At 42.0% G+C, this 14,397-nt stretch overlaps 1 protein-coding gene across 1 annotated transcript in view; it reads left to right on the plus strand.

Moving 5' to 3' along the window:
- ARFGEF3 (ARFGEF family member 3) overlaps positions 1–14,397 on the plus strand; it is a 123,664-nt gene that overhangs the window by 23,915 nt on the left and 85,352 nt on the right. The window contains exons 3-4 of the mRNA XM_065401811.1: positions 8,672–8,753; positions 10,508–10,639. Coding sequence (XP_065257883.1) covers positions 8,672–8,753; positions 10,508–10,639 — 214 coding nt within the window. The remainder of the gene's footprint in view (positions 1–8,671; positions 8,754–10,507; positions 10,640–14,397) is intronic.

Here is a 14,397-nt window from a genome sequence, read left to right on the forward strand (position 1 = left end):
TACTGGGCATGTGCAGGAAATCTTTTAGCTAAGGTCAGAAGGTGCACCAATAAGGATGTATTTGCCGACCCTTATCTCACATTCTCACACTGCTTCAGCTAATAATCTCTTAAATCTCAGCTCTTCTGCTTTTGGAGATACACTGAAGAAACTTAATAGCTGCAAGTAAAATAGGCAATAAATACATAAAGGATACTGGTTGTCTTATAATGAAGTTGTGTGTGTCACCAGATTCCTTAAGAACAGAGTAAGCTGGAATCAGTTACATATGGTACAGACAGTGCAAAAAAAAAAGAAGAGTTTTGGGGAGGGATGTGGTAGGAAAACCATTAGAAATGTATCAAAAAGAAGTTCCTCTGGAGATTAAGGACATCCTGGTTATTTCTTTTGGCTTTGTCCACAGACTGACACATTTTAATATTGTGATGTATGTTTTCTTTGTTGCTCTTTCCTCACCTTTTCCTTTGTACAGTACTGCTACCCTCTGAGCAATAGTACATTATGTGCCTAATGTTCTTTCATCTTGACAGTAGTGTCGAGCTGCTAGCTGGGTGGACTCTGTCTGTATTTAAATAGAGATGTTATTAAGGGGCATAGCAAAGCCGCTAATAACCTTAGAAACTATCTCCAGATGGGTGACGATTTCAGAGCTCTTTAATTATGATAGCCAATATGAATTCTGTAGTCTCTGTTGCTTTAGTTTGTACAGGAGATGAACTAGTTTGTTCAAGTATGTCTTTCCCATAAGGACCGTTACACTTCTGTGATGGCAACTCAGATTCTGTGGACGTTATGTAAATGAAAATGTTCTTGTATTGTCTTCTGTATTCTTTTGCTTGTCTGCTTTATGTTTAATAGGGATGTTAGCTGTGGCACCCTTCCAAAATTCCAGATTGGATAAGTGTGTAAGGCCCAGCTAACATACACTCCCATTAAGTTTCAGTTAGACGTGCTGTCATAACTATAAAGGGAAGGGTAACAGCTCTCCTGTGTACAGTACTATAAAATCCCTCCTGGCCAGAGACTCCAAAATCCTTTTACCTGTAAAGGGTTAAGAAGCTCGGGTAACCTGGCTGACACCTGACCCCAAGGACCAATAAGGGGACAAAATACTTTCAAATCTTGGGGGGGGGGGGAAGGCTTTGGTGTGCTCTTTGTTTAAGGTTGTTGTTCGCTCTTGGGACTGAGAGGGACCAGACATCAATCCAGGTTCTCCCCATCTTTCTAAACAAGTCTCTCATATTTCAAACTTGTAAGTAAAAAGCCAGGCAAGGCGTCTTAGTTTTACTTTGTTTTCTCAACTTGTAAATGTACCTTTTACTAGAGTGTTTATCTTTGTTTGCTGTACTTTGAACCTAAGACAGAGGGGGGTCCTCTGAGCTCTTTAAGTTTGATTACCCTGTAAAGTTATTTTCCATACTGATTTTACAGAGATGATTTTTACCGTTTTCTTTAATTAAAAGCCTTCTTTTTAAGAACCTGATTGATTTCTCCTTGTTTTAAGGTCCAAGGGGGTTTGGATCTGTATTCACCAGGAGTTGGTGAAAGGAAGGAGGGGGGGAAGGGTCAATTTCTCCTTGTTTAAGATCCAAGGAGTTTGGATCTGTATTCACCAGGGAATTGGTGAGAAGTTTCTAAAAGCTTCCCAGGGAAGGGAATGGTGGCAGCGGACCAGAACTAAGCTGGTAGTTAAGCTTAGAAGTCCTCATGCAGGCCCCCACACTTGTACCCTAAAGTTCAAAGTGGGGATGCAGCCTTGACACGTGCGTCCTCTCCTAAACTGCACTGTGGTAAACAGCTGTTGTGTTCCACCCCAGAAGCATTCATGTTTCAGAGGTGGGTGATGTGATTCTTCTATGTGTATAGTTTGTAAAGCAAAAGGAGAGGCGCAGATATATGGAGCAAGGGGAGAGGAAATGCTAGGAAAGAGAGCAGGGAGAATTCTCTACTGGAAAGGAAGCATCAAGGGGAGAGAGAGGGAGCGCCACAGAGGAACAGCATTGTGGCAGTGGGGAGGGGAAGACAAAGGGCATCCCCTCATGGATGAGATGAGTCCCCAAGGTGAACAGGTGAAAGCAGGGTGGAGCACACAAGCCTACAGCACGTTGCAAATACCAATACAGGTGGGAAGCACAGGGACGGTCCACATATTCACCTTGCTTAAATGATCAAAATCACGAAATAGCTTTTTGGGAGTGGATTTCCTGTGTAAACATGGGTGTATTGTGGATTTGACTAACCAGGTACTGTATGTTACAAGTGAGAGGGTGGCACCTGGAAGAGGGGGACCTCAGGTGGGTGGGAAAAAAGCAAAATAGGATAAGAAATCCCATAAAGATGTTGCAGGTGGAGCGGGGCACATCCCAAGGAGTTGCTGTGGCGCACCCATTTAGTTTGTTAGGAGAGAGGTGAGCCTCTGGGCGAGGAATATGGATTTTGGTGGAAGCCGCTGTATATCTGGGTAAGCATCCATGGCGAAATCCTGGGCCTGTGGATACTAATGGCAAAACTCCAATTGACTTCAATGGAATGAGGATGTCACCGTCCAACTTTAGGATCCTAAACCCCAAAGCTTAGAAGTTTGAATTGTTTTCCCATCACTACTTTTTATGTATTTTTGCAACATTGATGCTGACTTTGTGCATGCTCTGTCTTTTTCAAAATTTTCGGTGTTGTCTTGTAATGCAGGATAATCTTGTAATGATGCAATAGCATAAAGGAATGTACTGTATTGTGTGAATATAAATACGTGGCAGAGAACATAGGTTTTAGTGGATTTTTTCAGCTTTTGCCTTTTTTTCCCTCTTGCTCAAGAAAATCTTTAAAGACAGTCTGAAATCAGTTTTAAAGACATGTACGTTTTAAAGCCAGAAGATACCATTCTGATCATCTGTTCGACCTCCTGCATAACACAGGTGATGGAACCTCACCCACTAATTTCTGCATCAGGCCCATAATGTCTGTGTGAGCTATAGCATAATTGCCTTAATAAGTAAGACTCAAATAATTTAAAATTACCCAAATGCATAAAAACGCTTTCTTGCTTCCCAGATCCCCAACCTATTTAGAGAACCGTCACTTGAAAAAGTTTTTTTTTATGACTGCCAGCTACTTAGTTTCAGCCATAGAGTTGATGGAGACTTCACTAGCTTTAAATAAACTACAGCAGCTAAAGAGAGCTGTAGATATTTAAATTTTAAAAAATTCTTGTGTCTGCAGGATTACATTTTTAACCAGTTTGGGGTAAAATTTGCTACCTTTTTGGACTGAACCATCTTTTATTAATATGTATGACAGTAACTATTTGGACTATACCCAGATTCACAAAGGGACAAACTCAGGGTTGACCGGCTTCTTCCCACCAACAATCTGAATCTGACCTCTCATGCCAGGCTCCCCGTATGAGTATGCCCTTCAGGTGCAGATTATCAGACAACGGCAATCAGTATTTTTATATGCCATTCTTTGAGTCGGCTCTGTGTTACGTTGTAGAATGCAAACTGCATGTCGATATGCCCTAAGGTTCCTAATTTTATTTCTACATAATTTACAGTGGAAGATAATGTGGAAAGAGATTTTATTTTGAATGTCTTTTTTTTAAACCAATCTTATGAAAATGAATTCTATCACTGGCTTTTATATGAAGAGGAATAACGTTTATTGCAGTGACAAATTGTTTGCATTTGACGTGCACTTTTCCCTGTGCCTCAGCAGGCCATGTGATTCCATTCCACTGACACTAAGAAGAAAGAATTAAGTTTGTGCCATTTCCTATCCTCATTACAATTTTCAGCATGAGATTAATGAGAAGAGAATAATGGCTCATTAATTCAAAGTCTTTTTCCACTAGGATGAGGTAGCAGGATCTTCATGATCTCTTATTTATAATAGTCAGCTGTCTTGTTTGGATCTTTCTAGTGTTCTGTGTTTTGATTGGCTGGCCATACTATCCTACACTAGTGACAGGTTCTTGGACCTGAAGGGTAGATAGACAAGTCATTACCAGCACAGAATATTAAAGGTCATTGTATCCCAATGTGCTGAATATAAGTGACATGTACATTCGAATAATGCATTCTGCAGTCTAACAAGTTAACAACAACAATGGAATAGTCCACAGCTGCATGAAACAACATCTCTTGAGGGGTAACACGTGCTTCTGGTTAAAACTAGGGACTGGGAGACATTGCTCCGAGCTTATATTCTTGGTTCTGTCATTGAATTGCTTTGTGACCTTGGGCAAGTTGCTTATTATGATTCAATCCTGGTGCCAATGAAGTCAGTGGCAAAACTCCCATTGACTTCAATAGGAGCAGGGTTGGATCTTCCTTTAGTTACCCCATCTGTGAAATAGGGACAGTAAGGTTCACCTTTGCAAAGAGTGTTGAGATCCTCTGATTAAGATCCCCTACGTGCAAGCTGCTGTTATTTTTAATCTGGAGTTGTGAAGATCCAGTAAGTATGGTCTGCACTGGGGTGTCTTTTTTTTTTTTTTTTTTTTTTTAATGCAAGAAAAATGGTCTGACAGCATAATACATTCATTATTACTGTTCCCCCAGCTATGAAAAGGGAGCAGCATGGCTAGGAAGGCTGTCTGGTTTCACTGTTGTTTCTGTAAGTACCGTTGTGCTCTCTGCTGAAACACTGCTCATGGGTAACATTATTCTGCAGTGAGTCACACTAAATCCTGCTCAGCGTGTAATGTGACCTTATACCTCCCATGGCGACAACACTAAGGGAGCTCTCGTTATCCTCTCTTCTCTAGCTGGGAAAGAACACCGCTGCCAGGAGGCTGTGCTGAATCAGGGCATTCACTCTTTCTACCTTTCTTCCTTTTTAATTTGAGAGTGGCTCTGGCACTCTTGTGAGCAAGTGGCTAATAGCGCTAGCTTGAGGATGACACTGTGTGAAACTCTGTGAATGCGTGCAGATGTGATTAATGGTACCATGAACCTCACACTGTTTGGCTCTGCTTAGGAACACAAATATTAAAGATGCACAGGCTGAACATCATTTATGTCTATCTCTTCCCATTTCCTTGTCCACCTGCAACTTCCTTAGGCTTCGAAGTCTTTCCCTTCACTCCCTGACTTCCCTTCATGCTTTCCACTTCCTCCCTGTCTTCGTTCCCACCACCTCCCTTCCAGCTCCTTAACTCCCACAGCACCTCTGCCCCCTGAAACTTCTGACTGCCTCTCTCCGCATGAGCCCCCAGCAAGTAAAGTGTTCACGCTTCCTTTGATAATCCCTTGTGTGAAGGTAAGCAGTCTCGTTCATGGCTCTGAGATGTTGCCTTGTGTAAATCTCATGCTGTGTTTTTTGGAGCTTCCCCTGTGCACAGCATTCTAGAGCATACAGTATTGGAACAGAGCAGCACCAGAGTCCTAGAGCTGCAGACATGCAGCCAGTGACAAGAGATTCTCCAGTGAGATCATCCAAGGCAAGGTGCAATTACCTAAGAAGTTATGGGATGGCTGGGAGCATGAAGAGTCAAGGTGGTCATGGATAGCAGCAGGAGGAGGTGGGGAGGTCAGGGACAAATGGACAGTGAGTGATAAACACAGTATCAGCCTTGGTATCCCAGTCAAAACTTTACAATCTAAACTCCAAATGTTGAGGGCATGTGGATACCCCTACAAACTGCCATGCAAGCTCCACCAATGGATCCCATACCTGACTTGCCGCAGGCTGGTATTCCATTCATGGGCCTCTCTTGGACCAAACTGGTTTGGGAATGTTCACAGACAGGGACCAGAAGGTGTGATCCTGAGACTTTTTTTTTTCTTTTCCCCCCCATCTCTCTCATTTTCTAAGCAAAAAGCAAAATTCTGGGGCAAAATTCTACCCTGACTTACACCCTCTCCAGCCCCACTAAGATCAACTATTAAAAGTGATGGACGTGCAGTAGTGACATATTGTGTTAGCTTACCTACTCGTCCCAGGACTAGCTCTTTGTACACTGATGCTGCTAAGTTTTGTGCTTAAAATGTAGGTCGAAGTATTGGAATATTCAGTGAGTCCAGTCTTGGCAGGCTATCTGTAGGTGCTTTATGACCGTAGCAAGGAGATGATAAAGATCTTATTGACAGAGATTGTAACAAGAACAGGAAATGACACAGTGGCAGCTCATTTTCTCAGAGAATGTAATGGGAAGGGAGATTGCTGCAGTATTAATCAGATCTTCAGTTAAACATTTTTAGCAAAGCTGGGAAGTTCATCTAATTGAATCTGTTCTCATTTCCATCCTCCTGTTGTCATTTTATGCTCAGCTTCGGATGATGTATCAAGAAATCACTTTCATTCTTTATCAATTGCAGTCTCCAGCTGCAGATGGTGGGCACCGTGCTGAACTGCGTGGTAGTTATACAGTGAGCCAGCCATAAAGGCTCCAGGCCATTTTCATCGTAATGAACGTCAGCTGGCTCAGTTCCATTGGGTTATGACTGCCCTCCCGACCCCCGTTTCTCAGTCCATGTTACTAAAATAATAAATATGTCCGATGTTTGCTATGTCCCACTTATTAATATTTGTTGTGTGTACTGCAGTAGTGCCTGTAGCCCTGACAGCTCTATTGTGTTAGGCACTGTACATAGTGCATAGGGTGGAAGACAGTCCCTGCCCTAAAGAGCTTACAGTCTAAATAAGTGGGACCTTTTTAACACACCACAGTGACTGCGCTTAAAATATACTTTTTGTGTGGTTCACTTCTAAATGCGTGTTTACATGAGTTCATGCACAGCGACCTTGATTGGTCACACAAACAATTACAAAACCGGGATTCAGCAGCCAAAATGGGACAGCACTAAGTACTGGCTAGCCTATTAGCTGTGATATTTTGTTTTTAAAAAAAAATATGAAGAACAAAAGAGAGCAACATTTTGAGTGCATCCAAGTCTCGGAATATCAGATACCGTAAAAAAAATCTGTCTGTGTACTGGATAGAAGTGGCATCACCATGCATCTCCGTAATCTCCCAAAGTGTCCTCCTGCCCCAGCATGCACGGGTAATCCACATGCCCCCATGACATGTAGGTTACAAACGGGTTATTGTGTAAAACCTGTAATAGATTTTTTTGTGGGGGTTATCTCAGCTTTGGATTTCCAGTCTTCAGGTCTACAACACTCCAACAAAGCTCTTTCCCATGTGTTGCACTGTTCACACAGCTTTGGATGCTGCGGCTAATGCTTACAAAGAGTCATTTTAGCTAAATATGTTCCAGAAACATTTGAGGAGCTTCTGAAATAGGTACACTTTCTGCATGTTTGTTCTTCTAAGCATCCTAAGCCAGGCATATTGGTAATTTTCAGTTAAATAGCTGATTGACTATACGTGCAAACTCTATTCCAATTTAAAAATAAAAAAGCAAGAATTCCACCTACTGATGTTTGTGCTGCCGCAAGATATGTTAGGTGGAGTTTTGTAAATTTGCATCAATTCGGGAAAGAGTATGGGAAGTCCTGCGAGTTCCCAAACAAGCTTTGCAATTACATGAGTTCACTCTTTTACTTTTTTGCTAAATCGTGTTATGTTGGTAGCCTTGGTCTTTGTGGCGAGGTTTTTAATTGGCACTAATGACGAGGGCCTATGTTTTGAAAAGTGACTTGTGATTTTGAGTGCCTTGATTTTTGGATGCCCAACTGGAGACCCCTTAAAGGGACCTGATTTTCAGGGGCAGGGACTCAGTATTTTCTACAAAACAGATCCCTTTAAAGGGTTTCAAGTTGGCCTCCCAAAAACAGAGAGACACGGTTGCTTATATAATTTAGGCTGAGACCACCACACTCATTTCATTTGTGAACTGCCGTTTTGGTTAGAGATTGACATGGTGTAGGAAGGTGCTTTATAAGCATTCTCCAGTTAGCTCTGCTAATATGTCTCAATCACGAGCTGCAGTAGTTTCAGTTATTCCAATTCAGGGCCTCTCTTCAGCCAGATTATTGTGTGAGAGGATTTGTGAGGCGAGCAAATGTACACTGACTGGTCCACGAACCTAATTTTTATTTGTATCTTAAATCAGAATTTTAATCCAAGTCTCCAGTGCTTATGGACCTACTTGTGACCATCCTAACTCCCAGTATCTTTTAATATGCAAAAGCTTGCTGCATTCTACGGTCCAAGTACATTTTGTAATTGTGTTTTTAAAATGTGTTAATTAACTCATTGTAAACCCTATCCTTTAATGTTTGTTCTTTGCACAAATTACTTTTGGCTTAGTTAACACATGATTACAAATTGTACTGTACACAAGGCATGGAGCAAAGCTAGTTCCACAGAAGATGAATGTGGAACTTGGTATCCGCTTCTGCAACTTGACTAGTAAACCGAAGACAAGTGACTGATGCACAGTGCTTCTCAAGCTGTCCTATAGGTCCATGAGTGGTTTGCAAATCACGTGTTTGTGTTGCACAAAATGAAACATTTTAAGGACCAAGCTGCTTGGGAAGTGGGTCCATAAGTGGCTGTTTCTCTTGAGGAATGCTTCTTTGAAATTTTTGGAAAACCACTGTGTTGTTTTCTTTGGGAAGATAAATATCACATTGCAGCTGTTTAGTGTTAAATTCTGCTCAATGATTGTTGGAGTTTGACCCTGTTTAAAGTGAGGAAAATCCAGAAGGCTGTGTTTTTTGTGAATGCCAGTTTCTCAGCACTATTTTCCTCTCGTTTTTGTAGGGAGAAGTGTCTCCTCCCACTGCAGCTGGCTTTGGAATCAAAGAACGTGAAGTTGGCCCAACATGCTCTAGCAGGGATGCAGGTATGGCTTGGGACTTGGGTGGATTTTGACGTGCTTGGTTGGAGGGTGGATGTAGAAAATGGCAGCTCCCGTATGATTTAAATTCAAAGGAAATACAGGTGTTTAAAATGAAAGAAAGTACTGTAAACAAAGCATCAAACCTTGGGGTGACCTAGTGATAGCAAGGGCACTGCTGAGAAGGCATCCAGGAGCTAGTCTCTGCGCTAGCAGAGGCAGAAGATTCTGTGGAAGCTGCATGCTCTGCAAGTGATGGATAGTGCCTGGCTTTGTGCTTGGACTCCAGCAAACGACTAAGGAGCTGCATTGACAGAGTCTGAAGAGTCCCGATCAGCTCAGAGGACAGTGTTGCTTTGAGGCTGGAAAGCGTAACGTAGACCTAAGTAGTGAGGGCTCTGTTATAAATGTATGGGACCGCCACTGAAATATTGAAATCAAAATTCCCCACACGTTCAGTAGCACTAGGTGAACTGAAGGGGTTTTATAAGTGACAACTGAAAACAGCCATGCAATGCATGTACCAAGAAAATCAGATGCAGGCTTCAGAGAGCTAAAGCATTTGTAGGTAACGAAATGGAAACGGAGCGTATGTTTTCGCTTCATTGAGGACATTGCACAAGTATGCAATTAATGTTTATTGCTAGGAATATAGTTTTGTAGGGAAGGCTTCATACTGCTATTCTACTAAATACAAGTTGCTGTTCACTAAGGTGCAATTCATCCCTGTGCGAAGGGCCAGCGTGAGGTCTTGTTTTGAGAGCATAAGTAGGACTTAAGTAGTGCACACGCCTTTTGTGTCTCTGCGTTTCACCCCCATGTAGCTGAAAGTAGTTTAGTTTTTTTGAGAATAATAAAAAGGCCAATATTTAGATTTGAAAACAGGCTCCCATAAAAATTCAGTTCAAGTCCATTTTATTATTTTTTTTAAGTTGGATTTGCTCTTTTGTGCCACCTTTTCTAGCTCTGTCATGCTGTCTAGAAATACCCACTGTGACACTCCATTACTCACGTACTGGCTTCTTTCCAAGCAAAGGAAACCTGATCAGGCCATAAAAAATCAGTAGGACTGTGTCAAATCTACCCCTTATACAACCTCTCAACCCCTACCCCCGGCAAATACACATCAAATTTCATACCACCAGCACAACCCACTGGTCAGGCTGCCTTCTCTTCGGGGGTTTAGTTAATGTTTTAGATTAGTCATCTCTTGAAAGATACATAAATGCCTCTTCCCACTCTCTGCCAGTGATTAGCAATGCCACCTCCACAGTGCTTCTGTCCCCCTGGCAGCTCAAAGGGAGAGAGTGGGATGATAGCTAAACCTTTATCTCCCACTAAGCAAAATGTAAAGTAGTGGTAGCTCTAGGCCTCCAAACCAGCCTCATTTTCCACTCTGTACATGTGTTGAAGTGTTACTTCTAAAATGACATTAGCTGGGGGCTTCACCAAAGCCAAGTCCAGCAGCCTGCAGAAATTGACATGTTGAGAGTCCACTGGGAAATGACCTTCTTGAGATCATTTGAGCTGCCAGAAAAGAAATAAAAAAGCCATTGTAGAATTCAGTAACGAACCCAAAAGTGTTAGTTGCATCATCAGCAAAGCCTAGATCCCGTCCTGAAGACCTTCAGAGAAAGAAGGGCAGGTATGCAACTAGTACTCTGATTACCAATACGCAATAAGTTACAACCGAGTTAAATAATGGGGAGGGGGGAGAATCGACAGTCTCTGAGACTGAACTACCTTGTGCCTTATTGCAGAAGCTGCTCTCTGATGAGAGATTTGTATCCGTGGAAACCGGCTCAGATGAGAAGCAGCTACTAAATCAGATGCTGAATGCCGTCAAAGTGACTCCTTCCCTGAACGAAGACCTGCAGGTAGAAGTGATGAAGGTGAGTGATTTACTGCTGTCAGTGCTTGCGACAGAGACTGTCTGACTCACTCCAGGGGTTTGTGAACAAATTTAGAAGTGTCTTGGACCTGTGCACATCCTGCCAGGAATTGATCCCCTCCTTGTTAATAATGAACACTCATTTGCATTGCCATTTGAATTGTGTTACACACCAGCTTTCATGTGTTGCCTCTTAACACAGTTATCTCCCTTGTTGCTGTTACCCCATGTATATGATAGGAGGCAAATTTAAACGGCATAAAGCGTTCACTCTGGTTTGAAAACTTCCTTGGAAGGAGTTCAGAGATGTCACAAGGGCTCACATTTGTTTGTGCTCAGTGTTTGTTGTGTGTGCTCAGACTGAGGATTTGCACACTCAAAACCCTGGTTGTGCGCACACACTTTAGAAAATTTGGACCACATTCTCTATCTGTTCTTTGTCTCTTTCTAAAAAAATTGATTACAAATAGTGGTTGGCCAAAGCCGGGGGGAATTTTGACTTATCTGGGCACCTGCTAGTTACCCCCAAAATATCTTTGAACTAGTGTATGGGAGCCACCCACATTTTGTATGATTAAAGGAAGCTTTTATTCCTAGAAATACTTGTACTGCTTCAGGATGTTAGCTATATGAGTCAGAATGCTCAGTTGGCAGCTGCCATTGTATCAGAAGTGAGAGGATGTCAAAAAATGACCTGTCCTGCCAACAGGCTTTCCAGTAACTACCGGCATTTCATATGCCACCTCATGATCCCTTATTGAAGGTACATTAGAGCATCAACTTCAGTTAACCACATTCCTGACAGGCAATAGTACTATGATGGATGGATTCCAGTCCTTCAGATGTGAATTTTATACTTGATGTAAAGAATTTCTCTTTTACTATCCTCTTCCAGATAGATGCTTACTGTTAGGAAGGGAACTCCAGGAGAAACTCTTTGAGGAACATGTTCAGAGAGGCCCTTTCTGCATGTTTAAGGCACCCAACACTGCGGTGTCTAGATGCCTCATACAGAATTAAGATTTATGAAACCATTTGCCCAAAGGACCTGACTCACCTCTGCTCCTAGATCCAACTACTCCTACTCATTTGCCTTAAAGATTTTGTTTGCTTTTCAGTATTTCTTTGTGGTTTTCAGCACTGAATGGTGCCCCTGCTTGAAGGATTAAAAATGGCCCTTGCTAAAACTGCTCCATTTTGGCCAATTGTGCAAATTGCTGCTTTTTCTGTTTTTTTTTATTCAAAGCCCATCATTTCCTTTGTGCCCCTAGCAAAGATCATTTGTGTGTGCAGTACCCAATGCACATATACAAAGTGAAGAGTGAAGCCTATCAAAGAAGATGTGCAATGGGTGGGGGTTGTCAGGGAACTGGGTTCAACTCCCTCATTATTGGGGTAAGCCCTAGCTCTGATGCAACTTAAAGCTGGTGAAAGGGATCCTAAGCACTGATCAACTATGTATCCTGCCTACCTCAGACACACTCCCTCCCTCCCCCTCAACATGCCCTCTGTGGTGGGAGGGGACTGGCACAGGGTTAAGAATCAACACATCTGCAATGATAGGGGGTTCTCTTCTATCAGGGGAATTCTCTGTGGCCAGTGGCAAGCAGTTTCCAGCTTCCTGTTTTGTGCAAAGTGGCTGGGAACTCCTCCCCTCTCCCACGCATCACCTCTAGGGGGCACAAATATGCTTACTCGCCCTAGGGACTAAAATGCTTTGTAACGGCTCTGCTTCCTGTCTAGAAGGGACCCTTAGCTCATCTGGTCAGACCTCCTGTATAACAAAGTCCACAGAATTTCATCAAGTTACCCCTGTGTTCAGCCAATCACTGCTTTGGCTAAAGCATTACTTTCAGAAAGGCATCCAGCCTTGATGTGAAGACTTCAAGAGATGGATAATCCACTGCTTTCTGTGGTAGTTTGTTCCAATGGTTAATCATTTAAACTGGAGGGCAGGGGAAAACTGGGATGCCACAAAACTGGAGGCCACTTTTGAAATTTGGGCATGAATGTGTACCTGAATTACCCTCTCATTTCCGGAGATGGTCCCTTCCAGGTCAAATTTGAAGCATCTCAGCTGGATAGTGTGGGTAAACATATACTGTTCTGCCCACTTTTTTACTAGATTTATGGATAAACAGAGGACTTAATCTCCAAGGCCGCCAATCGGGCATCGTTTCACTTAAAGTGTAACCTGGATCACTTAAAGAAAATATTACAAACTGTGTTACAAAGAAATCTCATTAACAATAGGAATACCTCATTAGATCTAATAATTAATTTATTAACTACTTAAGGTTCACTGATAGGTTTTTTTTGTTTTGTTTTGTTTTTTTTTTAAGGAAAAAGGAAATTACCCAAAGGATAATTGTAATTTCTGTTGGTAACAAAATACACAGCATTAAAATGTATAAAAATGAGTAATATTAATACATTTAATTACAGTCACTGTATATTAATATTGTCTAATGTCCCCAGCTAATTGCAGGTTTTTGCATTCCTCTTGTTCTGGAGAGTTATCTGTATAGAGTATATGATCTATTTTCATCGTATTTTAAACTCCTATGTTTGTTACTAACTCCGTCCCTGATATGCTTTTGGGACATGATTCAAAGCCCTCTGAAGTCAGTGGAAAGACTCTCATTGACTTCAGTGGGCTTTGGATTGGTCCATTAGGGACACAAGCAGATCCCCTGCTATACACTGTCCAAAATGAAGGTGCCAAGAGGAACTCGAAGCTCTCATCTCTCATAGTGCCTGTTGCTCTGGTATGTAGCAGGATCACATCAGCACCTCTTATCTCTTCTAGGAAACTATGAATTTTAATTAAAAATGGAATTTCACTTTGCAATAAGCAAACAAGATTAAATTAATCAAAACTCAGGTGGGGATTTGCTGGCAGTAATATTAATCCTTCTGAAACCAACCATGGGCTGTCTCTCTTCGTAAAGGCCATCCTATATAGAGTGAATGCATAGGGTTGCCAACCCTCCAGGATTGGCCTGGAGTCTCCCGGAATCGGTATTGATCTCCTGGTGACTATTGAAAGCAATCCAGGAGATTTTAATAGAATATTTTAAGAAAATGACATTACGTCGTGTGTGTGGGGCGGGGGGGCGGGGGAATCTCCCAGTATAGCTTCAGTCAGAGTTGGCAACTCTATGAATGCATGAGGATTCCCTATCACTTCCTTCTTTAGGAGTACTGTTTCTCCTCTTGAAATCCTAGTCCGCTTCTCACTTCTCGATCATTGTGAATGTCGGAGGCCCGGTGACTGACCCATCTCTGAGTCTAACATCAGTATTTTTCCATGGACTGTTAACTGGGTGATTCTTATGTAAACTTTTCTGATATTTGGCACCCTAGTGCCTAACTTCCCATTGCAAAGCTCTGAAAGTTCCACAAGGCAAGGAAATGAAAGATCCAAGGCCTTTCTGGATTATGTCTGTGCAGCACCAAGCATATATGGCAAATCACAAATGCTTCTGTTAGGTTGCATATGATCTTTCTGGCCCCCTTCCTCCAACAAACTTTTGCACTCAGGCATGTGTTCTTTGATTGCCTAAAAATCTGATAATCTCCATATGGTATTGTTGCTCTTTGTCTAGAAAAAGATGCATTGATATAGTGAGCATGATACAAGGTCTATTTCAGTAATTATTCTGGCTGGGTCATTTCACACTTCTTCTCTACCTCCAACCCCATTCTATGCTGTGAAATACTAAGGCACAGACTCACTATTATTCCCATATTGTTAAT

Source organism: Emys orbicularis, chromosome 3 (assembly GCF_028017835.1).
Source record: "Emys orbicularis isolate rEmyOrb1 chromosome 3, rEmyOrb1.hap1, whole genome shotgun sequence".
Lineage (NCBI taxonomy): Eukaryota > Metazoa > Chordata > Testudines > Emydidae > Emys > Emys orbicularis.